At 39.8% G+C, this 26,832-nt stretch overlaps 1 protein-coding gene across 1 annotated transcript; it reads right to left on the minus strand.

Annotated features, from left to right (window-relative positions):
* Positions 1 to 250: 250 nt before the first annotated feature.
* Positions 251 to 26,832, minus strand: IBSP (integrin binding sialoprotein). The gene is made up of 7 exons (XM_073655262.1): positions 26,704 to 26,832; positions 24,668 to 24,726; positions 23,765 to 23,815; positions 22,316 to 22,396; positions 18,884 to 18,925; positions 6,302 to 6,448; positions 251 to 1,220 (listed from the first exon to the last, which is right to left on the minus strand). The coding sequence occupies exons 2-7, from the start codon at positions 24,719 to 24,721 to the stop codon at positions 810 to 812; spliced, it is 786 nt and encodes a 261-aa protein (XP_073511363.1). The 5' UTR covers positions 24,722 to 24,726; positions 26,704 to 26,832; the 3' UTR covers positions 251 to 809.

Below are 26,832 nucleotides of genomic sequence, written 5' to 3' on the forward strand. Positions count from 1 at the left end.
TGAGCCACCACGCTGCCCTTTAAGTACACTTACTCCTGAAAATTGTCATCCCTTTCTGTTAAAAAGCACTGTGGCATAATTATATTTTTAATGACAAATTAAAATAACACAACTCTTGAATAGAAAGTAAATATTTTATTATGATTTTTACATATTCCATGGAATACATTTGAAGCTGCAAATATAAGTTTCTACTTTCAGATAACACTTCATTAGATTTTAACAAGATGAAGACGTTGTCACTCTGGGCATTAAGTTATCCATAGATATGCAGACAGCTTTCAGAAACAGACATCATTTCTTGTTCTTGCTAATGGTTATGGCTCAGAAAAGTTCATCAAAATACAGAAAAATGGTTGATTTGCCATTGATATGTAATTCTTCATATTGTCAAGTTTCTTTGTCATGCAGAAGTCATTTGGAAAATGTTTTGTATTTACTGTCTGTATCCTAAGGAAAACTCTGTAAATCCTTGTATAATTTAATGAGGAAAAATATCCGTATACTGAGGTTATCTATTGAGGTTACATACATAATACATATTTATTTCTAATTTCTGTCAGCTCTCACAGTAATAGAAGAACCTATAATACACTCAAAAAAGTAAAAGGAGATACCTGAGTTGGACAATCACATAAGACTGATCCAATGAATATTTAACAGTATGGTTAACAGAGAAATTTTATTGAATGATCAAAGCTTTTGACCTTTCATAAGTGTTAAACTTATGGCAATTCAACAATTAAAACAAACATATTAACATATTATAAAACCCATGATAAAATGTGTTCACTCTCCTTGCTTTTCATCTATTGATTATAATATTGTTGATACTGTTGAGCGTAGAGCTGATAGAGATGGTTTCTGTAGTGATAATCATCCTCATACTTTCCATAATTATCGCCTTTTACTCCTCTAGGATCAATTTCATTCTCATGATAATAATAGCCATGTTCATCATAGTACCCATTATTCTCAGGTTCATATACATGAGCAGTGCCGGCAGCACCACCGTTGCTACCTTCCTCTGCACCTAGGTTATCATAATCACTGCTCTTAGGGAGTTCAGTGGGATTGACAGCTGTTTCCTTAAGTTGTTGAGTTGCAGGTTCAATGGTACCAGCTTGTGTGGGCTGCACTTCGGTACTGCTCTCCTGGGCTGTGTTTGACTGTCCGTCATCAGTTGTGGTCTCATTCTGGCTTGCAGTGCTATCTTCTACCTATTAAGGGAAGAAAACAGGACAGAGTATAATCAAAATGCACAATCTGGTTGAGTCAGTATGAAAGTCTTCTGCTAGTTGTCAGTTGTCAGCGCGTAGGTAGAAACCTATCAATCCAGGGCAGCAGGGCAAGAGAAGCTGCTGGAGACCCACCTGTCTGACTTGTCTCCAGTGTGACTCACTCCCCGGTGACTTTTAAAATATGTTTTTCTCGGAAACATCATTTCAGAGCATTTTAGAGTCAAACATACCTGGCTGAGATCATGCAGCCAGTGTCTGATAGGTGCCGCCTGTGGATTGGGCAGCGTGTATCAGCTGTCAGGTTCATTTTATGTAATAATTACAGACATCTTTTCTAGCATATCTAAGGTACTATCTACAATAGATTAGCCTGAGTTTTTTTGTCAGACACAGACAGCCAGAGAATCGCATTGCTGAGACTGATGGAGAGATGATTACGGCAGTCCCTACTTTTGTCGTTACATCAATCAGAAATGTTGTCAATGCTCACAGGCTTAAATAGCAAGGAGCAGGGTTCTTTTTGATCCTGGTCTTGAAGCACTTAAAGTAGGAGAAGCTGCTTTCCCCACTCGGAATCATGGTGCAACTACTGCTGTCGTTTTGCATTAAAGAAGCACTACCATTTTTATGTTAAAACTGTGCACATGTATATGAAGTGTAGTGTGGATGTGTTAAAATACTCATCTAACGCCCTCTTCTCAGGGACCGAACTCTGTTTTTCTCAGTGAAATGATAGACTAGCCAGATGACTCTATGCTCTATGCGTGAGCCAGAAGTCTCTTTTAGGACAGACACACTGCCGTGTTTCTAATGGGAAGATTGCATCGTAAACCTCGTACTGGATGTCTGCACTCTTGACAGCTGCATAGAAATACATCATGCTATCAGGCTCAGGTCAGAAGAGGTGTTAGCCAGTCCGTTTAGTGCAATTCGATCACCCCAGGAGTTATACGGAAGTCTATTTCTGCCCTTACAATGTAAATCTATGGAGCCTCGTTTTGACCTCATTGGGATTCCATTGTAAATGCCACTTCCGGATCACGCAGAGCTTAGTGTGACCTGGAGAGTCTGAAGATCGGTGACGTTACTGAGAAGAGGAGAATAACGGCGCTGGATACTGGAGAAGGCCGAGGTAGGTGAGTATATTAACACACTGACACTACACTACATGCATATATACAGATTTAATAAAAAAAACATTGGAGAGCTGCTATAAGGAGTTAAAAGCTATTATAGTAAAAATGTCATAAAAATAACGCACGAACGTAATAGGGTATGTGCACACAATGTCTTTTTCATTTGGATTCCGGTTAAAAAAAAATGGCAAAAAGAATGAACATATGCACAGCAAATGACCTGCTCTACATATATTCCGTCTTTTGCCACTTCTTTTAAATGCTTAAGGCTTTGAAAGGTGTGAAGAGGCTAAAAGAAGTGTCTTGTACATTGTTCTGACCTTTATGTGATATATGGAATTTAAGAGAAAACAGCACCTCAAAAAACGTCTTAAAAAGCATCAGAAAAAACATTTCAGGAAAAACTGTGATGGCGTTTTCCTGAAGCATCTTTTTCTTCAAAACAATGCAGGTATACTGTATTGTCGTCTACAATGTCAACGGTAAAAGGAAATGGCACACTTTTCATATAGTCAGTTAACGCATAGATGCATGTGGAAACATAATAAATGTTTCATAATAAACATAATAAATATTAATGTTCATGAAAAGAAAAAATAATGCTATATTCTTCTAAAAAGTTTCCATTAGTATTAATTTAGCAGTACCCCACAATATTCCACAGCATTACTAGGAATGCTATTGAGAGGTCACGTGTGGCACCCTTGTCAACAACATTCATGTATAGTAACATAGCAACATAGTTTTTAAGGTTGAAGGAAGACTAAGTCCATCTAGTTCAACCCATAGCCTAACATGTTGATCCAGAGGAAGGCAAAAAAAAACCATGTGGCAAACACTAAGCTCCACATTGGGAAAAAAAATTCCTTCCCCACTCCATACGACAATCAGACTGGTTCCCTGGATCAACGCCCTATCAAGGAATCTAGTATTTATAACCTGTAATATTATACTTTTCATTACAACATCATGCGGCAGAGAGTTCCATAGTCTCACTGCTCTTACAGTAAAGAATCCTCGTCTGTGATTATGATTAAACCTTCTTTCCTCCAGACGTAGAAGATGCCCCCTTGTCCCCGTCTCAGGCCTCAGAGTAAAAAGATCAGTAGAAAGGTCTTTGTACTGTCCCCTCATATACTTGTACATAGTAATAAGATCACCCCTAAGCCTTCTTTTTTCCACAGTAAATAACCCCAAGTGTAATAACCTGTCTTGGTATTGCAGACCCTCCAGTCCTCTAATAACCTTGGTCGCTCTTCTCTGCACCCGCTCTAGTTCAGCTATGTCTTTCTTATACACCGGAGACCAGAACTGTACACAGTATTCTAACTGTGGTCGCACTAATGACTTGTATAGAGGTAAAATTATGTTCTCCTCGTGAGCATCTATGCCTCTTTTAATGCATCCCATTATTTTATTTGCCTTTGCAGCGGTTGCCTGACACTGGCCACTAAACGTAAGCCTGTCGTCCACCAATACACCCAGGTCTTTTTCAGTGACAGTTTTGCCCAGTGTTTTACAATTAAGCATATAATTATACATTTTATTTTCTCTGCCCAAGTGCATTACCTTACATTTATCCCCATTAAAGCTCATTTGCCATTTATCAGCCCAAGCTTCTAGTTTACATAGATCCTCCTGTAATATAAAATTGTCCTCCTCTGTATTGATTACCCTGCAGAGTTTAGTGTCATCTGCAAATATTGAAATATTACTCTGTATGCCCCCTACAAGGTCATTAATAAATATGTTAAAAGAAGGGGGCCCAATACTGACCCCTGTGGTACCCCACTGTTAACTGAGACCCAGTCTGAGTGTTTTCCATTAATAACCACCCTTTGTTTTCTATCACTGAGCCAATTCTTAACCCACATACATATATTTTCCCCTATCCCCATTGTTCTCATTTTATGTATCAACCTTTTGTGTGGAACCGTATCAAAAGCTTTTGAAAAGTTTATATACACAACATCCACTGCATTTCCTTGGTCCAGTCCAGAACTTGCCTCCTCATAAAAACTGATCAGATGAGTTTGACAGGAACGGTCCCTCGTAAACCCATGTTGATATTGGGTCATGAGGTTATTCTTCTTCAGATACTCTATTATAGCATCTCTTAGGAAACCCTCCAGGATCTTACCCACAGTAGAGGTTAAGCTTACCGGCCTATAATTTCCAAGTTCAGTTTTTGTCCCCTTTTTGAATATTGGCACCACATTTGCTATACGCCAGTCCTGTGGTACAGACCCTGTTATTATGGAATCTTTAAAGATTAAAAATAATGGTCTATCTATGACGTTACTTAATTCCTGCAGTACTCGTGGGTGTATCCAATCCGGGCCCGGGGATTTGTCAACTTTAGTGATTTTTAGACGCTGCCGTACTTCCTGCTGGGTTAAGCAAGTGACATTTAATGGAGAATTTTTGTTATCACTAATCATGTTTTCTGTCATGCGATTTTCTTGTGTAAATACGGTTGAAAAAAAATCATTTAGCATATTGGCTTTTTCCTCATCCTCATCCACCATTTCACCCAGACTATTTTTAAGGGGGCCAACACTATCATTTTTTAGTTTTTTACTATTTATGTAGTTAAAGAATATTTTGGGGTTATTTTTACTTTCTCTGGCAATTATTCTCTCTGCCTCAATCTTTTCTGCCTTGATTTGTTTTTTACATAATTTATTTAATTTTCTATATTTATTTAATGCCTCATCACTACCTACTTGCTTTAGTTCTCTAAATGCTTTCTTTTTGTCACTTATTGCGCCCCTTACAGCTCTATTTAGCCATAGTGGTTTCCTCCTATTTCTGGCATGTTTATTCCCAAAGGGTATATATTGTGCACAGGTCCTATTCAGGATGTTAATAAATGTCTCCCATTTGCTTTGTGTAGCTTTATGTTTCAGGATATCGTCCCAGTTTATTGCACTAAGATCATCTCTCAACCATTGGAAATTAGCCTTCCTGAAGTTTAGTGTCCTTGTAACCCCTCTACTACACATCTTATTAAAGGTTACATGAAAACGTATTATTTTGTGATCACTATTACCCAAGTGACCCCCAACTGGTATATTTGATATGCGGTCTGGCCTATTGGTTAATATTAGGTCTAGCAGTGCCCCCCTTCTTGTTGGGTCCTGAACCAGTTGTGAAAGGTAATTGTCTCTCATAGTTGTCAAAAACCTATTACCTTTGCTTGAACTACATGTTTCTGTCCCCCAATGTATTTCAGGGTAGTTGAAGTCTCCCATAATAATGACTTCTCCTTGAGTCGCTGCTTCATCTATTTGCTTTACGAGGATATTCTCCGCTACTTCCATTATTTTTGGAGACTTATAACAAACCCCTATCAGTAATTTATTATTTTTTCCCCCTCCCCTTATCTCCACCCACAGGGACTCTACATTTTCATTAGATTCACATATATCCTCCCGCAAGACAGGTTTTAAGGATGATTTTACATATAAACACCCCCCCCCTCGCTTGTTTGTACGGTCATTTCTGAACAGACTATAGCCCTGTAAATTAACTGCCCACTCATGGCTCTCGTCCAGCCACGTCTCAGATATCCCTACCATGTCATAAATATTTTCCAACAAATGTGGTATGATGTGATGTAAATCCTTACCCTACCGCCACCTGCTGCTTTACTGTTATCGATGTTTTTATTATAAATAGTGTTTGACGTGGTCCTAAGGAGAATAAATACGAATGTGTGGGACAAAAACCTAGACTACAATTATACATTAAGACAATGGGGAAAAGTTAATAGAAGTAGTACAAGAGGAAAATGGCCAGCTAATCAAAGCAGCAGAAGCAGCAGACCAGATTCTTTCAGAAGCCTTTTGAAGAGGAAGCAAGCAACCAATTTAGTTGTTATTGGTAACTGCCTGCCGAATAAATATAATGATGGTTTGTCACCTCTGGAGCAGAGGTTCCTCCGTTCTCCTCCTCGGCACCTTCAGAGTCAGCTTCTTCCTCTGCCCCATTTCCTTCTGATTCCTCTGCTCCTGTTTCTTCTGATGCAGCATTGTTTCCATTTTCACCAGCATCCACGGATTCCTCCTGCTGTAATAAGATAAATTAATAACCTGATATTATAGTACAAAAATGTGAATGTCTTTATTTTACAGCTTTACTCCTGCTAACATCTGCCTTTCTCCAATTATTTATTGCGGATTCTGTCGTCATTACTAGAAAAGTCATCTGGAATGTATTCAGCCATGACTGTGGATCTCGGCCTTTTGTTGTGTTTGAGGTTAACCTCTATGGTGGTTTAGAAGTGAGAATACATTGCTGGGAAAAGATCCTTATAATGAGTCATAAAACCACAGGATTTGAAAACAGGATGGAAGATTGCACACTATTTTGTTATGTATTCTTGACAAACAAATTTAGTAAATTGAAATTTTCATTTAAAAAACTTTATCATGGGTAGGAGTAGACAAATTCATACTTTAAAACAGGGAAGTCAAACTCAAATATACAGAGGGCCACAATAAAAACTATTTTATAAAAAAAAATAATTATTTTGGCATTTCTGTATTCTGAGAGCTATAACTTTTTTATTTTTCCACTAATGGAGCTGTTTGGCAGCTTGTTTTTTGCAGGACATGATGGCGTTTTCAGTGATACCATTTTTATTTACAATCGTCTTTTTGATCGCATTTTATACCACTTTTTGTTTGGCGGTGTGATAAAAAAGCATCGTTTTTTGCCCCGGTTTTTTTTTTTTTTCTACGGTGCTCACTGAAGGGGTTAAATAGTGTGACAGTTTTATGGGTCTGGTCATTCCAGACATGGCGATACCAAACAGGTGTATTTTTTATTATTTTTTTTTTATTTACATAAAGTTACAAATTTATTTATATATATTTTATATTATTATTATTTTCTGATTTTATTTTTTTTATATTTTTGTAATTTTTTTTTTTACTTTTTTATTCTTTTTTGCTTAGTCTCACTGAGGCTTTCATTTTTAGCAGTCTGATTGCAGTTACTCTCAGTTCTGCACTGACACAAGTTAGTTAGATTATGCACTGCGCATGATCTAACTAACTTGCTAGTGCCTGGTGATCCGGATGTCATCATGACAACATCGGGTCACCATGGCAATGATGACGTTGCGGGAGCACCCATCGGAGTGTAGGGGGGCTCTCGCTAGCGATCGCAGCATTTAGGGGGTTAAGGTGCTGGAAGTGGTGCGGGCACCTCTCCTGGCACTGAGTGCCGGGTGCCAGCTATCAGAATCAGCTGACATCCGGCAACAATCGCGTGCTCTGTGTGTGTAAAATTGCCTGGATGTACTCAGTATGTCCAAGATTGGGAAGCACTTCCCAACCAGGAAGTAGTGAGTACCTCTAAGGTTGGGAAGGGGTTAAAATACGAGCATTTTTATGTGTTCTTGGGAGTGTTTTTTTATGTCTTTTTACATGTGTTTTTTCCATTCATTTAAATAGATGAGAAAAGTAGTAAAAACGCTGAAAGGATTGTCGTAAGGGCAGATTTGAAAAACAAAATGCTTTGATCGTTCAAATCCGCAAGGAAAAAATAAGCAGCATGTGCATGAGAGTTCATAAATCTCATTTACTTTGCTTTTACTGTAAAATACTGTGTTCTTTCTGTGACAAAAAAAAAGCATCAAAAGCAACATGGGAACAAACCCTTGAAATTCTTGGTATATGTAATTTTGGACATTGAATAAAACCCTCCTTGTTTACATTCAGAGGATAGAACTCTTCCCAGTGTGATGATTACACAGGTGAACACCTTATTATTACACACAACTCTGGTAACTATACTGTGATCATCAGACCATTACCCTGTACAAGAAAACAATGAAGGTTTCCTTTCATAGGTTTGTAGCAAAGACTTTGATGAAACTGAGATGAATTAATATACACGAAGTATATTAAAAATATTAAATTGACGGTTACTCTTTTACACTTATTTTGTGTGCAGATTTCTATTTCATAAATCAATGGTACACATGAAAATAAGAAACTTTGTAATATATCTTATCAGAGGGATTTGCTTCTTTCTCTGACAGAATTGATCAGTTATTATCAAAATTCTCAATTCTGAGTTAAAATCTTTATTCATTGAAGACAGACTTTCCCATTACTGAGATAGGAGATGAGAGCTGCTACTGATAGGATTCTACGTAGATGGAGGGGGAGGATCTAGAAGTATTTCCCCTCCCCCATCCTCCACCTCCTGTTAGAACTCTCCTGTTAGGTTTTTTTTAGTTTGCTGGTCACATGACCATTTTTGCCTATTTAATCCGGCTCCGCCCTCCTGGTCTTGCTGGACTTCATTGTATTTACTACTCTTGAGCTAGCTTGGTGCACTGTTGCCGTTCTCTGTTAGTTTTGCTAGGTCTTCTGACCTCTATGCTTTTTGTTGTGTGTTTGTCTTTGAATGCTACTATTTCTGCTAGGAGGTGTCCAACTTATCCCAGTCCCTAGTTCATAGAATCATAGAATCATAGAATCATAGAATGGTAGAGTTGGAAGGGACCTCCTGGGTCATCTGGTCCAACCCCCTGCTCAAAGCAGGATTCACTAAATCATCTCAGACAGATGTCTGTCCAGCCTCTGTTTGAAGACGTCCATTGAAGGGGAACTCACCACCTCTCGTGGCAGCCTGTTCCACTCATTAATCACCCTAACTGTCAAAAAGTTTTTTCTAATATCTAATCTGTGTCTCCTCTCCTAGTTCTTGTAGGGATCCCTCCCTCACATCTATAGGTCTTCATACAGACTAGCCGAGGACTTTAGCGGGTCTGATCGCAGGATCAGGTTCCCCGTTACATCGTAGGGATCTAGTTTAGTTCTATTGTAGGGACAGTTCTCCTGTCTTTCCTTAGTCCCTGTAGCAGATCATAACACCTCCTATCTAGATAGAATCTTTTCAGTAGTATCTGCCAAGTTTGTACCAAGTTTGTATCATACTTTGTTGGATAGGTGATACCTTGTTGATCGATGGGTCTAAATGTTGTGATCCCCATAACCAAGTCCCAAGAACAGGTATTTCCTTCTCTGTCTAGAGATAATTGATTAAAGTGATCTGCTATCTTCAAAACAGAAGTCCAAAAAACAATGAATGCAATGGTGGTGCAAATGTTCATCTGTCTCTACATTCAGAGAAGGCATTATTTTTTTAATTAAGTGAAGGTTATCCCCTAACCTATGGTTTTCAAAATCTCTGCTACTAGTCAATTAAAGTAAACTTTCATTGTTACTTTCACAGGATAAAAATGAAACTCGTTAACGAAAAAACATGTTTAATATTGACTAAAACATGTTTTATATAGACATGTGAAGGAGACCTTAAGGATCCATTCACATGTATCAATTATAGTGCAGCAGTCAGCTGCAGAATTACTATGCTGCATAAAGTGTGGCAAAAAAGAACAAAACAGTAGCAAATATGTGTAGATGTATGCTCTTAAAGCCACAACGCTTCTAATTACAAAACAATTTCATTGGCAGTGGGGGCACATTATTATGCACTCTCCATCATTAGCTTTCTACTGTAACTTCTATGCGTAAGTTACTATTGTATAATGTGAACCCATAGGTGTATCTAGGGGAGGCAGCTGGGGCATGTGCTTTGAGCACAGCCTTCAGGGGGGGCACAGTCGGGCCGCCTAATACAGTGGTTTGAAGTGTCTCCCCCAGCGGCTGCATTCTGCCGCTCCCTGGACTGGGAGTCGGCCGTTCTCTGAGCAGAACATGCAGCGTGCTGACTCCCAGTGCTCAATTGCACTCGCGTCTTTCAGATGTCAGTACAATTGAAGCCCTGACTGCCGGGTCAGAGCGACGTCAGCAGTGTGATCTGTTCATATCATCACGCTGCTGATGTCACTCACCGGTGCCCAGAGGTGGTAAGTGCTCCACATTAATGGAGCTGAAGAGGGTGGGGGAGATTTATAGTGTGGGGGCTATTTACAGAGGTGGGGGCTATTGACAGAGGGTGAAGGATATTAACAGTGTGGGGGGCTATTTACAGAGGGTAGGTGCTATATACAGACTATGGGGGTTATTTACAGAGTGTGGGGGCAATTTACAGAGGGTGGGGGATTTAGAGTGTGTGGGGCTATTTATAGAGGGTGGGGGCTGTTTACAGAATATGGGGTCTATTTATAGTATGAGGAGGCTATTTACAGTGAGTGGGGTTATTTACAGAGCGTGGGGGCTATTTACAGTGTGCAAGGGCTATTTACAGAGGGTGGAGGCTATTTACAAAGGGTCAGGGGGATTTACAGTGTATGGGGATATTTACAGAGGGTCGGGGGGATTTACAGTGTGAGGCTATTTACAGTGTGTGAATGCTATTTACAGAGGGTGGGAAGATTTACAGTTTGGGGGCTATTTACAGAAGGTGGGGGAGATTTATACCGTGTGGGGCTATTTACAGAGGATGGGGGCTATTTACAGTGTGTGGGGCTATTTACCGAGTGTGGGGACTATTTACAGTATGTGGGGCTATTAACAGTTAACAGTGTATGGGGGCTATTTACAGAGTGTGTGGGGGCTATTTACAGTGTGTAGGGAGATTTACTGTAAATTTGAGGACACAAGTTTGGGGAGCAAGAAAAGGACCGGTGCAGACACAATATGGGGAGCGGGAGAAATTTGAAGACACAATATGAGGAGCAAGGGGTTAGTTGGGGGCATGTATGGGGGTATAAATGCAGACACAGTATGGGGAGCTGGGGTAATGGGTGCGGACACAGTATGGGGAGTGAGGGTGATGGGTGCGGACACAGTATGGCGAGTCGGGGAATGTATGAGGAGGCAGTATGGAAAGTGAGAGTGTAAATGTATGAGGAGGGAGGGGGAAATGTGTGAGGAGACTATTGAGGGGAATAGTGTGAGGAGACAGTATGGTGGGAGAAAAGTGTGAGTGGGCATAGAATAGAGACTGAGTAGTGTGGAGGGGGTGGGGGTAGCATGGCGGACAGTGTAAGCGCACAGCCAGGAAGGAATAGTAAGCCAAGGAGGGGGAGTGTGGTGAGGGGGCACAGTACAGAGACTGGGCCCTATAGGAGGGATACAGTGTGACAGGGCAGTGTGAAGAGGGGGCCCAGTATGAAAAGGAAAGGGCAGTGTGTAGAGCATGTACCATAAGAAAATGTAAAAATAGAAGTTCCAGCGGAGATCCAAAAGTTAAAAAAGATTAAGTTTGTTCACAAGTAGTTAAAATACACAGCAGCAACACGACCGGCTAGTGTGAATACCAACGCGTTTCGACCACCTAAGGGGTCTTACTCATGGCTTCAGTACTGCACGCTGTCAGGATTCTCTGGTGCCGGCAATACATACATGCAGTCACGTGCCGACTAGACATGTGCGGCCTCACTCAATGAAAATGAATTGAGCGATGCCGGACAAGTCTAGTCAGAATGGGGCCAGAAGTATACAAATCACATACTTTTGCAATTGAGAATCCTAAAAGAATTCAGAAGCCTCCAGTCACATAGAGTGACTACAGACTTTCATCTCAAACCTGGATAAGCCCTTTAATTATAAAATGAAGCCATGTAGCATGACAATCCTAACAGCGTGTAATATACTCACTGTCCGGATTCAGCTCTGCCTGCTGGTTCCAGCAGTCATCTCATGGCCACTTCTCTCATGTGCGATTTTCATATTTACGGGCACGTGACAACTATCTTTTCTTCCTGCTTCTCTGTTTTTCACTGAACATTGAGAGAATTAGGGAGAGCAGCTCGTCGGCACATGACAAAGTGGACAAATCGCATATGTGCTTGGGGCGGGGGTGTGCCAAACTGAATTCTTGCCCTGGGTGCTAGAAAACCTAGATACACCTCTGTGTGAACTCTAAGGTACATTTAAGTAGACAAAATTTCATGCACCTTCATTCAGTTGGAGGAAACAAACCTACATTTTTGAATGTTTTGTAGTATTTTAGCGGGATGTTGAAAATGCAAATACTTTCATTGCAAAGTAATAAATTATAGATTGATGATGACACTATCTATGGTTGTTCCAATTTTCTTTTATATGATTTAAAATCTTCTGGGAATTACAGTCTTGAATGGAGATGTAAGTATGATTTAGGCTGTATGCCTACAATTAATTTTTGGTGAGTTTTTGACACTGCGTATTTTTGCTGCATCAAAAACGCAGTCCCTTACAGTACCAGCAAAGTGAATGGGATTTATAGAAATCTAATTCCCAGTGTGCTTCTTTTTTACTAAGTGTTAACTGATCTGCTAGTTTCAGATCTGCAACATGTCAATTTCCCTTGTGGGTACACTGAGTTTTTATGTGCAGGTTTTTCTCATAGACTTGCATTGCATGCGGAAAATCGTCACATGAAAAACACATGTGCATTTCTGTAGCACTAATATGTTATTCGCACATGACTATGTCAATAAAATATTGGCAAAGCCAAATAACACAAAGCATCAAAACAAAGCAGCTTTTTTTAAAACATGACACACCAACAAGACACAAAAAACGAAGCGTCAAAAACGCAGTAAAAATGCATGTAAAAATCACACTCAAAAACATAATTTACTTATTACGTGCACAAATAGTGCAGAATATCTTCAACATCAAAAACTCACCAAAAGCTATTCAAGGAAATGTAGCCTTAAGAGGAGCCGCTACTTTAACACTACTGGCATGCCTGTTTTTGTAAATGCTTGTATTTCCCATGAAATAACCATTTGGGAGTGCCTTTTCTCACCACTCTGGTGAATGCCTGCACCATTTCTCTGTCTTCCTCCTAAATGTTTATGAATAAATTGACAACTGGGTGTTATCATCCACCATGTGTCTTTACACAGTCTGCCACTGTGAGCTGTTTGTGCCATGTCAGAGAGTGTAGAGACATACCCCCAACTCATCAACCCCAGTTATAAATTTATTGATAAATTTCTAAGATGAAAAAGCAGATGAACAGTACAATGCAAAAGTATTGGAAAAATGCTCTAGAACTGTAATTTCATTGAGAATGCAAGTAGTCACTAAAACAGACATGTTAACTGTGGTGATAGGCAGGCCTGTATTTGCTACTAGGGCGGCAGGTTGCAGGTGACGGCACAAAAAGAGAGGGAAATTTTTTATTTTTTTTTATTTCTCCCCTCCTCTGTTGATAAATCCGCTATCTGTTTGGAGGAGGGGGAAGCGCGCTACTTTGTATTCACGTCTTTAAGACGCAAGTACAAATAAACCATGGACACAGGGAGCTGATTGACCCCGGAAGTACTAGCACCTGCACTTTCGGGGTCAGAAGTACCAATCAGCTCCTTGCTCTGAGGTGCTGTGGCATCCAAACGCTGCTGACGTACCTGCAGAGCGATGAAGTCATCTCACCGCGCTGGAGACGTCACAGCAGGGCGCTGCAGAGGACAACAGACACCTGGGCTCAGAGGAGGACAGGAGCCATGAGGAGAACAGGTGGAATAAAGCCACTGGAGCCAGTGGCAGGACAGACACAGGAGCAGGTAAACTCTCATAATGTCATGCACAGTGTAGAAAACACACAGGAGCAGGTAAACTCTCATAATGTCACGCACAGTGTAGGAAAGACAAAGTGCAACACGAATCGATGAGGGGAAGGGATCCGAGACACTAAGGACAGAGGGGGGTGGAGACCTCCTAGCCTGATCTGATATCACCCTATCCTTCCCTACCATCCCTATATTGGTTGCACACCAATCGCCGAGCAGGAACCTAAAACCCTGTCTCTCCCTAGACCTAGGGTCTGACTAGGGAACGTTGGGGATGAGCACTAGACAGTCCCCATTAACATTAAAGACTGCAAGGGGAGGCAGACATGGGCTAAGTAGCTTAGCTTGAGTCAACTTTAGAGAGATTGCACACACGTCCTCTAAGCACCAGAGAGGATGTAAAAACTGCACTTGCTCCAAGCCTTCACAAGGGGTCATATGAATATCACCGGCGCCTCCCTATTGCAAAGAGAAGGTATTTATACACCCAGGCCAGGGTGCTAATTAGCAAGAGGAAAGAGGAAGGTAGTCACTGGGTCCTAGAGTGAGACAGATCTAAGAAGGTGTCTGTAATGCCAAATGGAGAGATCTCCTGCAGCCAACTGCAGAGCGACTGTCTGTTACATCTTACACACCATCACACATAGAGCTGAAGATTCAGGGATTTAGGGGAGCTATTTCTGTAGACTGAGTTATAGGGGGGCTATCACTGCAGGCTAAGGGTTAGGGGGGCTATTTCTATAGACTGGGGGATAGGATATGTGGTTCTTTTACTGTAGACTGGAGGTTAGGCGGGGGATCAATTTAGGCTGTGGGTTAGGGGGGCTATCACTGTAGGCTGGGGTTTAGGGGAGCTATTTATGTAGACTGGGGGTTAGTGGGGATCACTGTAGGCTGGGGGGTAGGAGTGCTATTACTGTAGACTGGGATTTAGGAGGGCTATTATTGCAGACTGGGGGTTAGGAGATGCTTTTATTGTGGACTGGGGGTTATGGGGCCATCACTGTAGGCTGTGGAAAGGGGGGATCACTGTAGGCTGGGAGGAGGGGGACTATCACTGTAGACTAGGGTTTAAGGGGCTATTACTGTAGACTGGGGGTTAGGGGGCTATTACTGTAGACTGGAGGTTAGAGTGGCTTACAGAATGAGGGAGTAGTGCAAGGGACAAAATGGATGGGGGACAGTGTAAGGACTCAGTATGGTGGGGGATCATTGTAGGCTAGGGGGTAGGTGGGGCTATCAGTGTAGGCTGTGATTAGGGGGTATTTTTGTAGACCTAGGGTTGGAAGGGGCTATTACTGTAGACTGGTGGCTATGGGGGCTTTTACTGTAGACTTGGTTGGGGGCTATTACTGTAGACTGAGGGTTAGAGGCTATCACTGAAGGCTGAGGTTAGGGTTTTTTTTTGTTAACTTGGGGTTAGGGGGCTATTACTGTAGACTGGGGTTTAGGGGGGCTATTATTGTGGACTTGGGGTTAGGGGGGTTATTACTGTAGACTGGGAGTTAGACTAGAGGTTAGAGTGGCTTACAGAGTGAGAGAATAGTGTAAGGGACAAAATGGATGGGAGACAGCGTAAGGACCCAGTATGGTGGGGGACCAGTGTGGGCAGGTCAGTATGGAGAAAGGGCAGCATGGAGGCCCAGTATGAAGAGGGGTAGCATAGGGGACTCAGTATGAAAAGTGGGGTAGTGTGAAGGGCTGCAGTATGGAGAGGATGCAGCGTGGGGGTCTCATTGTGGAGAGGTGGCACCATGAGGGGTCTCATTATGGAGAAGGGGCAGCATGAGTAGATCAGTATGGAGAAAAGGCAGCATGGGGGGTCAGTATAGAGAGGGGCAGTGTGAGGCCACAGAATTGTGAGGGGCAGCTTGGATGGAGTGGGGACAGCATGAGAGGGACATTGTGAAGAGGGGGCAGCATGATGTGGGGACAGTGTGGAGATCATAGTTCATAATTGAGGAAGGTGTGGTGGATTTGTATAATTGATAAGGGTAGACAGTGTAGTGTTTTAGTTTATAAGGGGACAGTGTGATGGTCATAGTACACAAGGGTGGACAGCATGGTGGTCACAGTATATAAAGGCGGATGGTGTGGTGGGAATATTTTATAGGAGATGATAGTGTGCAGGCCATATACCAGAGGGACAGTGTGGGGTAATATTTTTTTGTAGGGACCACAGTGAGGAGCAATTAATTTTTTCAGGGGTACAGCATAGGGTTTATTTATGGCACAGCATGAGTGGCTATTTTTATTCTGGAACATTATAATGACACTGTTATCTTTAAGGGCACCATGTCGGGATGTGCTACAGAAGACCGGAGAAGATGGAAGTCTGCAGAAATGAGCAGTGGATGTGAAGTCCTTATGAAGTCAGATACATAAGAAGACTGCGATCGGTGAGTATATTATCACACAAACATTACACTACACTAGCACAAGTTTAAGGGAAAAAAATTACTGGAACGCTTTTTTAATATTTGTAGAAAAATCTACTTTTATTTATTATGCAAATGAGGGCGCTTCGGTGCACAATTGGCATAGCTTATGCTTTGTACCCCCTCTTTTTGTATATTAAGGCCAATCTTTTGTCTTTATTGACAGTGCTCTGTTGGTAAAAGTGAGTGCTGTCTAAAATCAGCTTGCAAGTCTGTGCTTGCACACTGACACTGGATGAGAGCAGCAGCATGCTCCAAGTGTCAGTGTGGGTGCACACAATGTGTCTGCAGGCTCATTCTGATGCCTGGTTCTTGTCTCTGACTGCTCTTTGAACAGCTTTAGTAAAGTGGTGGGGTGTTGAACTAGAATACATCATGTGCACATAACAAGGCCATCTCCTCCTCACTGAAGCAATTTGCTTGTTACTCTTCTAGGGTATCAAGTGGCAGCCACAGGATTGCAAGAATTTGGCATCAGTATGCGCCCACAGGCACAGTGCGTGAGCTGGCAGGACTCACAAGTCTGCAGTCACAGACTTGTCATTCTAGACCGGCCAACCCCTTTAAGCTAAGCTACGTCCCCTATATAAATATGTATGCAGTTTAATTGGCATTTTGGGGGCTGACAGACTCCCTTTAGGTAAGCAGAAACGTTATTTCACCCTACAAACAAACATTTTACTTGTGCATTGGGTGATTGACAGTTTGTTTAGATAGACCATTCGGTTTCTGATTATTGGTAGCATTGGACATGCACCTCAAAGAGTAACTAAACTTTGGGGAGTTTTTTATGTTTATACCCAATAAATAAATCTGAGAAGATTGGTAGGAAATCTGACAAAAGTAATAATAAATTAAAAATCTATGAAAATTAACAAATGAAAGTCAGTCATTGCTTTTCAACCCCGCTTCCACAGGATTTTTAAAAAAAATTAAACTCATAAAATAGGCCTGGACAGAAATGATGGTACTCTTAACTTAATATTTTGTAGAACAACCTTTTGAGGCAATCACCGCAATCAAATGATTCCTGTAACTGTCAATGAGACTTCTGCAGCTCTCGACAGGTATTTTGGCCCACTCCTCATGAGCAAATTGCTGCAGTTGTCTCGTGTTTGAAGGTTGCTTTTTCCAGACGGCATGTTTCAGCTCTTTCCAAAGATGCTCAATAGGATTTAGGTCAGGGCTCATAGAAGGCCACTTCAGAATAGTCCAGTGTTTTCCTCTTAGCCATTCTTGCCATTCTTGGGTGTTTTTAGCTGTATGTTTTGGGTCATTATCCTGTTGCAAGACTCATGACCTGCGACTGAGACCAAGCTTTCTGACACTGGGCTGCACATTTCTCTCTAGAATCCCTTGATAGTCTTGATATTTCATTGTACCCTGCACAGATTCAAGACACCATGTGCCTGATGCAGCAATGCAGCCCCAGAACATTAGAGCCATGTTTCACAGTAGGGACAGTATTCTTTTCTTGATATGCTTCATTTTTCCGTCTGTGAACATAGAGCTGTTGTGCCTTGCCAAAAACTTCCATTTTTGTTTCATCTGTCCATAAGACATGCTCCCAGAAGCTTTGTGGCTTGTCAACATGTAGTTTGGCAAATTCCAGTCTGGCTTTTTTATGATTTTTTTTCAACAATAGTGTTCTCCTTGGTCATCTACCATGAAGTCCATTTTGGATCAAACAACGACGGATGGTATGATCTGACACTGATGTTCCTTGAGCTTGAAGTTCACCTTTAATCTCTTTAGAAATTATCCTAGGCTCTTTTGCTACCATTCGTATTATCCGTCTCTTTAATTTGTCATCAATTTTCCTCCTGCGGCCACGTCCAGGGAGGTTGGCTACAGTCCCATGGATCTTAAATTTCTGAATAATATGCGCAACTGTAGTCACAGGAACATTAAGCTGCTTGGAGATGGTCTTATTACCTTTACCTTTAACATGCTTGTCTATAATTTTCTTTCTAATCTCCTGAGACAATTATTTCCTTTGCTTCCTCTGGTCCATGTGGAGTGTGGTATACACCATGTCACCAGACAGCACAGTGAGCATCTGTAGCCCTATATACAGGCCCACTGACTGATCACAAGATTGTAGACACCTGTGATGCTAATTAGTGGACACAACTTTATTTAACATGTCCCTTTTGTCACATTATTTTCAGGGGTACCATCATTTCTGTCCAGGCCTTTTTCATGAGTTAAATTTTTTTAAAAATTCTGTGGAATTTTTGACCACGTGTGTATGTGCAGCAAGTTCAGATGTTCATTCTTTTTAGCATTTAATTAGCGCTTTTTCAGGCAGGTTACATAGTAGATATGCCTTTAATAGATGTTTTGTGCACATATTCATAGTTTGATTTGTCAGTAGTGGGAGGGACCAGTTAAAGTGCCTAGGACAGGATGAAAGCTATATACAGCCCTGGTGACAGATCTCCTTATAGTCATCAGCAGTAGTACTTTGCTTTGTGAAAAGAGAATATTGTCAATGATTTATTTAAGAAAGTTATTTATACATGTATATTTGCATATTAAACAATAACAAAGTAAAAATAGATTGCATATACATACCTCGTCAGAGCTATCTTCATTTTCTTCTGAAGAATCGCTTGCCTGGAAAATAAATTATAATATGTGCAACTATAAAAATAGCCCATATAAAAAAATATGTTTAAAAGCAGTTTTATGACAACCCCTTGAAAAAATAAGAGGGTATGATCTTCTTCTCGAGAAAAAAAGGTTCATTCTCCCGAGGAGAGAGGCCTTCTTTACCATGAGAACTATTAGGGTCTGTTCAGACGATCAGTAAATGCTGTGGATTGGACGCAGCACACTTGCGCTTCGTGAATTCCGCAGCGGCCAGATGTTAGAGCATAGTGAATGGGATTTGTACAAATCCCATGTCCACTATGTGTTCCTGTGTTCCTGCGGCTTACCCGTGGAGACGGACATGCGGCCCGTCTTCACAGACCGCAGCATGTCAATTTGTCTTGCAGAGACGCTGGTCTCCGCAAGAGAAATTCTACCAGTGCAATGGCTAGGATGCGGTGAATCCGCATGTGTTCAATGAACACATGCGGCTTCACCTGCGTGCAGCGCTTTGAACGCAGCATCAAGTATGCTGCATTCAAAGCGCTTCCATTCCTGATGGTGTGCACATACCTTTAGGCCGGGGTCGAACAAGCATAGATTATCTCATGTGAGAGAATTGATCAAATATGCTAATGACATTCGGCTCAAACTTTGACAGTTTACTGTGATCCAATTCTCTTACATGTCAAATTTGGAGCACTCCTTTCCCTAACAATGTCATTTTCATGGCGACACGTGTGGGGTTTCGCTTCCCTATCCACTCCTGATCCTTACTACAGACTCAGGCTTGATATTTCTCTGTTTATGCACAGGCTGCCAGCACTATTTTACATAGTGTATATATCTCTCTTTGCTACATGCCCTGACAAACATCAATTGTCTCTGCATGTTTGTTTGATGCTTTGCTTGTTGCTTTATGGTGTATTTACATGTGTCAGCTCTATCAGTACCCAGGTGTTTTTTGTCATCCAGGCTAGTATTTCTTGTTGGTACTATATCTGATGTCCTGTGCATTGTTTTGCTTTATTGTACGATATGCCTATATGCACTAACACTTTAAATATTCTTGCATGCATTGTATTTACCTTCATTCTTTTGGTTGATTTAATTTTCATGTCCATTTGGCATTGACATTCTCTCGGCAATATATTGTGTCTCCACGTATTTTCATTAGCCTGTTGTCTGTCTTTAGGGTGGTTTGGGTTATCACAACCCTATTATGGGATCTGTGATTAGTACTTTCTGTTTTTAAATGTTTTTATGGTTGCTGTTTTGTCTTGGCCCTTGTGTACCAATAAAGGCTGTTTGCATTTTATTTAGCGGTCCCCTTGTGTTGCATTTTTCCTTCTTTTGTTTTTCAAATTTGGAGCACAGGTGTGGAGAAGATGCAGAATTGAATCTCTCCATCTTCTCCATTGTCTCAGTCCGTGGATGTCAAACTGCACTAGGATGACATCCGAGTGCAGCATGACGTTCAACATGCACCCAGAGTCACTCGCAGCATGCTGCGATTTTTTTCACAGACCAATACAGTCTGTAGAAAAAAATCACAGATTTGTACTGCCCCATAGTATAACATTGGTCCGAGTGCTATCCTATAAAACATGGGATAGCACACCTCCGAGTTATATACTCGTGTGAACGAGCCCTTATTCTATAAAACATTCTCCCTCAGGAGCTGGTCACAGTGAGAACCATTGATGGTTTCAAAAAAGGCTTTAATGCTTTTTTTTTATAAGAAAATAACATAAATACTTACTTATATACAGTAAATGTTTAAAATTCTTTTACTGCATGTTGATCCAGTCGATTTACACTCAGAATCAGGATAAAATGTGCTCTTCAGGGCAGACTGAATCATGAATTATGGATGTACTGTATACACTATTCTCCTTTCCTATCCCTCAGTTGAACTTGATGGACATGTGTCTTATTTTATCAGATAATTACCCTTTTTGCTATTAAAGTTGAATCGGTCATCAGGTTTTTGTACCCTGGACTAATATAATTTATATCATGTCACTGTAACATTGAATAAATCCATATCTTTGCTTTAGCAATTTGTGTTTCCATTTTAAAAAGACCCAAAGTGCATGTGGATTGACCCTATACTTAGAGTTCCTCAGTGTCTGTCCCCGCCATCCAGGGCCTACCATTTCCGACTGTCGGGTCACTCTTCTCTCAGTCACCTCCTGCCCTGTCCGAGGATCTTGCGCAAGCACTATAGCTTCCAAGGAGACTCATGAGCAGTAAGGTCCTAGGGATGACAGCACTTGTGCGAGATCTAAGGAAGGGGAGCAGGTCACCGAGAGGAGAGTATCCTGTCAGGCCGGAGAGCTGTGAGTGCAGAGCAAAGTTCCTTGGCACTTGCTGCTCATTAGCATAAAAATCTATCAAGGGATTTCACTGAAATGGAGAAATGGATTGCTAAACCAAAGCTATGGATTTATTCAGCATTACAGGAACTTAGCATAGATTATATTAATGTGGGTACAAAAACCTACTGACAGGATTCCTTTAAGATGGTACATGCCAATAATTTCAGACCATTATAACCAGCACTGATCAGATGAATGAAACCAGACAAGTGCTTGATGGTCTCGTGTTGGCTACATTGTCATCAATTGACTATAATGGGCCAGTCATGTGGTCTGTGGAAACAAATGGGCATAGCTGAGGGTAGACACACTGAAACAGCAATTTTCCAGTGACTCTGCCACTGTGTTGTTAGGAAAGGTTAAATAAATAAACTCAAAGGCTCCTATTCCTCAAAGTGATTGTGCCAGAATTCTGGCGTAAATCACTTTTAAAAGCCACAACATTTTTACACAATACAGAATGGCGCAAAAATTTTGCAACTTTTGTAGGTGTCATGCCAAACTGGGCAAAGCTGTGGTGGGATGGAATGGCGGCGTGATGCCACAGCTCTTCATGGCAAGCTGAAGCGTACCTTACGCAAGAAATCTTACTTCAGTCTCTAACTGGAGTAAGATTTGTCGAGAAGCGTATGGCACTTTTCAGATATGACTCTTCAATCATGAATCATGTTCTTTTGATTTCAGCATGTCGGTCTTAATGAATCGGGGCCAAAATGTGTACGCCTGTTTAATACCATTGTCTATTTCATTTTATTAATGCATAGACTTAAATATAGAATAAAGTCATCAGCTCCTGCTTTATATGGAATCACAATCTAGTATCCCTATTTTAAATGGAATCACAAATACCCACTACGGCAGATTTAATAAAAAATGCATTTGATTTTCTCCTAACACTGGCATTTTCCTTTCAGACCAAGGTGTAAGCTAGGTAAAAAAATCCCTGCTGATAAACGTAGCTTTGATCTGAATATAATTGTACAGCAGTGGTGAATAATAGACACTTTAAACAAATAGGAGGGCATGCTCTTACCTTAGCATAAGTTATGTATTTTGGAGGAGCCTGAAAGTACACCCGTCTGAAAAAGTTGTTGCTGTATCTATGTCTTAATGCCTGAAGAAAACATACAGTTGAAGGAATTTTTTTTATTTGATAGTACATTAAAAATACACGTTTTACTGTATTTTGTAAAGGGATGTCCCCCTTTAATTGGTCTATGTATATAAATCACATGGTGGACAGACTACTAGATAATTGAACTCAACACAATAGGAGTTTCTCCTGGTAAATAACTGAGGGTGCGATAGAGTTACATTTCTACTGTTCAGCTGGTCTCATATACTGAGGTCAGATTCATGACAGTTCAAATATAATGATACAAACATCAGAAGGCTATGGAGAGAAATGGTCATATATCAAACCATATTACCTACCCAAATTATATAGGAGGCCAAGCAACTGTTTGGGTCAAATAAAGGTCTACTGCATCAAAAAAGGCTCTGCTTTTAAAATGGATTTTGTGTGCCTGTAAAATACACTCTATCACATTTTTAGTGGGCTATGTATTCACTTTAATGATAACTCACTGTGCGACTTCCAAACTACAGGAGGTGAATGTGGTGTTCCCTATAATTATGTAATTGTAGGTATTCTCTGCCAAAACATATATAGTCAGTGATCCCACACATACGCACGCTTACAGCATTCGTTCCACTAGCCTAAAAATAACGTCTCCTGTTCACTGCAAAAAATTTACATTTCAACACCGAGAAGGAGAAGTTATGGAATTATGGAAATCATAGGATGGATAAGCATAGCGGACCATAACTCCGACAACCATTAATAACCTCAGTGATAGCATGCGTGATGCGGAAATGTCTGTATTTCTGTGCATGGTGTTTATACATGATACTGAATACATTGAGATGGTTTGAAAACTTTGCTTTTCATCATTTGCATTTCAGTATCGATCCTATAGTTTCCATAATTCCGCAACATTTTCTTGATGGCTACACTCAACTTACCTGAGCCTCTATAATATAGGAATGTGGTGGTCCTACACACTGGATATACCTAAAACCTAAAACTCACCCTCACCAGCTGAGTATATCATTTATACAGGTACAAATATATATATATATATATATATATATATATATATATATATATATATACAGTATATAAGTGTGTGTTTTTATGAAACTATATATATACAGTATATATACACATGTATAAATATATATATACATATATATATACTGTACTGTACATATGTGTACATATATGTAAATCTAAAATACAATACAATGTATAAGATACAGCACTGCACATGGAAATATATGTAACTCTAACGCACCCAATGTGCTGTGTAATAGTTATATCTTTAGTGGAATGAAGGCGTTTTTATGAGTTGAAATTGAAACATAATTAACATATTAATGTTTTTACGATTCCTCAGAAAAAAATACATAAATTGCTTACCCCCTTTTCATCAGAATCATCTCCTTTCCATTTTCTTTGGAAACGGTTTATCTTAAAAAAAATAAACAATTTTTTCATATTAACCTCATTTTTCCTGCATTACTTTTGCAGCTTTACAACTATTTGCAATTGAGTAGTTTATTCGGGGTAACAATTAGACTACCGTTTTCAATCCTGATAATCGCCACTAGAGTTGCAATCAAAATGAATCACCCCTTCTTTGCAAATTAGGTTTATTAACAAAATCTATAAGCTTTCTCAAGAAAGCAAAGAAACAAGCACAATTTAAATCGCAGCAGAAAGACGGTAAATTTTGCTAATAAATCTTATATTTGCAATATTGAGGTGGCAATAATTATAATTGCAACTGCATATTTAACTTGAAGGGGCCGAATGAAATTAGAAAAACATGTATAGTACTTTTTCCGGAACATTTTAAACCTACCAAGGACAATTAATTTAAAAAAAAAAAAAACATTTTCACATTTGTAGAAAAGTGTTCATGGGGAGGAATGTCACCATGATGCAATATCCACTATCAGCGTCTCAGTAAAATATATTTTATTATTTTGTTAAATCAATTGTGTATTCATTGTAAAATGCTGAATGTGTATAAAACATTTTGGACTCTGTTCTTGGCATAGAAATGTGATGTCTGCCCCTCTGCTTAAGGGGGCCATATGAAAGGAAAAGAAACGCCATTCAAGGACAGTTGGTATTTTATCAGAGGGAAGTTGACGTAAAGTAACATCCCAAAAGTATAAGCAAATTAGGAAACTGCATAATAGTGAAATGCTTGAATGTAATATAATACATTTTTGCTTTTCTTTTTTTTAAAACTAAATAGTAATGATATATGATAGCACCAGCCATATAAATAATTTCCCACTTAAAATTACTTACGTAAAATGCATTGCTGAGACCCCAAAGAACGATAAATATGAGTGCTGCCTTCATTTTTCCTGTCAATGGAACATAGATACATATGGGTGGAATGATTATGTTATGGAAGACATAAATAGGCAGTTTTGGAAAACCATTAAAATTTCTAGAGTATAATTAGAAATCCACTTTGTAAAGTTGATAGCCTAATAAGGACTAATGAAACTCATTTTCTGATATTTGCCTATATGGATCAAATACTCATGTTGTGTTACATGATTTGCTTAGAAATCCCATATACAGTTGTGCTCAAAAGTTTACATACCCCGACAGAATTTTTACTTTCTTCGACTTGGAAAGCTGCGCTTGGACGTTCCAACATGGCAACGATCCAAAACACAAGGCCAATTCGACCAATCATTGACTACAGCAGAACAAAGTGAAGGTTCTTGAGTCGCCATCTCAGTCTCCTGACCTCAATATCATTGAGCCACTCTGGGGAGATCTCAAGCGCGCAGTTTATGCGAGACAGCCCAGGAATTTACAGGAACTGGAGGCTTTTTGCCAAGAAGAATGGGCAGCTTTACTATCTGAGAAAATAACCTCATCCACAACTACTACAAAAGACTTCAAGCTGTCATTGATGTTAGAGGGGGCAATACACGGTATTAAGAACTGGGGTATGTGAACTTTTGATTAGGGTCATTTGGATGTTTTTGGTTGTCATTAAGATTTAAAAAGAGAAAACACATTAGTTTGACAATAAATGGCTTCACTAATAACCATTAGTGGAGAAAAAGTTTTTTGTTATCATTCATATTCTCTGAAACAAGGCCAAGAAAGGAAAAATTCTGCCGGGATATGTAAACTTTTCAGCACAACTGTATAAGGGTATATTTAACATAGCACATGAGGCTCCTATGGGTTCCTTGGAGAAACAGGGCCTAGTCCAGGCTGTCTGCATCCTTAATTTTAGTAGGTTGTGAGAATCTGTATAGAGATCTCCCCATTGGCCATAAAACATTAGCAATCAGGGCTGTGGGACATTAAACCAAACAACATGGTGTGACAAAGAGAATGGAAAAAAAAAGAATCAAGTTTCAGATGGCTAGATGAATAATGGTGACAACCAACACCAAATAGGTCCCCATTATAGTCTTTGATATGGGGCTACCTTAGCTTTAGAAACAATATTAAATTTCATGTATCCAGTATTAATAAATATTGGACACTTCATAGCTTAATATCAGTAGTGACAAAAAAACTTAGTGTCAGTGATCACAAAAAAAGTTTAAACAAAATCTATTTCTATTGAGCATGGTATTCATCTTACCATATAAAATGTATCACATATTTTCTTTCTTAGAAGAGTAATCAGTAATTGTTATAAAATACACTACCATTTAAATTGTGAACTAAAAAGTAAGAAAGTACATACTGCTGTAACAAGATGGCAGGACTATGTTTCCCCACTGTGGTGATACACTTGATTTTCATAGCTCTATGCTTAAAGTGTTGCATTTTAGAATAGGTTTTTGGACTGTAAAGTTTGCAGCAGCCGCATAATGAAAATTGTGGTTGTCCCATATGGATTGCATACATAATTTCTTTCATTCAAGTTTGGGTGTATTTCTCTTAAAATTGTAGGTATGCCCGCTCTTTAGCTTGAGATAAGAAGTTTATATTCCAACAGCCCTTGTTCTATAAAAGCCTTCAAAGCTTTTTCTTCAGTGGTCCATTGTAATTTTAATAACATAAAACATCCAAGTATGTAATAAACACATTAGTTGTTCAATAAAAAGGCTAACACTTTTTAGACATAAGATTTTCAGTCTCTAGAGCGAATAGAGATCCCTAAAAAGGCCAAACATTAGAAGACATTGTAGAATGTCAAAAGAGTAGGACACGTTGGGTATCCAAAGTCTATTCAATTCAAATATTTACTCATAGTTCAGCTTAAATTCACAGTAAAAATCTATATAAGGCTGAAATATGTAACAGATGAAAGACAAACAGAAGTGTATATATTTTAGAAAAGGTACAAAGTTCCTTCTTACCGTTTCAAAGTGTTCTGAAGCTAAGAGTGAAGAGCACAGATTTAGCCTGATGGGTATGTTGGACATGTTGCAATATAAACTCCTTCTTTGTTTGTCTCGAGCCAATCAAACCACAGGAGTGACATCACC

Source organism: Phyllobates terribilis, unplaced genomic scaffold (genome assembly GCF_046119375.1).
Source record: "Phyllobates terribilis strain yellow unplaced genomic scaffold, ASM4611937v1 Scaffold_1__5_contigs__length_1240528914, whole genome shotgun sequence".
In the NCBI taxonomy this organism is placed as follows: Eukaryota; Metazoa; Chordata; class Amphibia; order Anura; family Dendrobatidae; genus Phyllobates; species Phyllobates terribilis.

Excerpts from the sequence above, each read along its gene's own strand:
- IBSP (XM_073655262.1), bottom strand. The coding sequence starts at position 24,721 with ATGAAGGCAGCACTCATATTTATCGTTCTTTGGGGTCTCAGCAATGCA. Across the intron at positions 23,816-24,667 it reads GTCTCAGCAATGCATTTTAC|ATAAACCGTTTCCAAAGAAA; the intron begins GTAAGTAATTTT and ends ATTTTTTTTAAG. Across the intron at positions 18,926-22,315 it reads AATACATAACTTATGCTAAG|GCAAGCGATTCTTCAGAAGA; the intron begins GTAAGAGCATGC and ends TTTATTTTCCAG.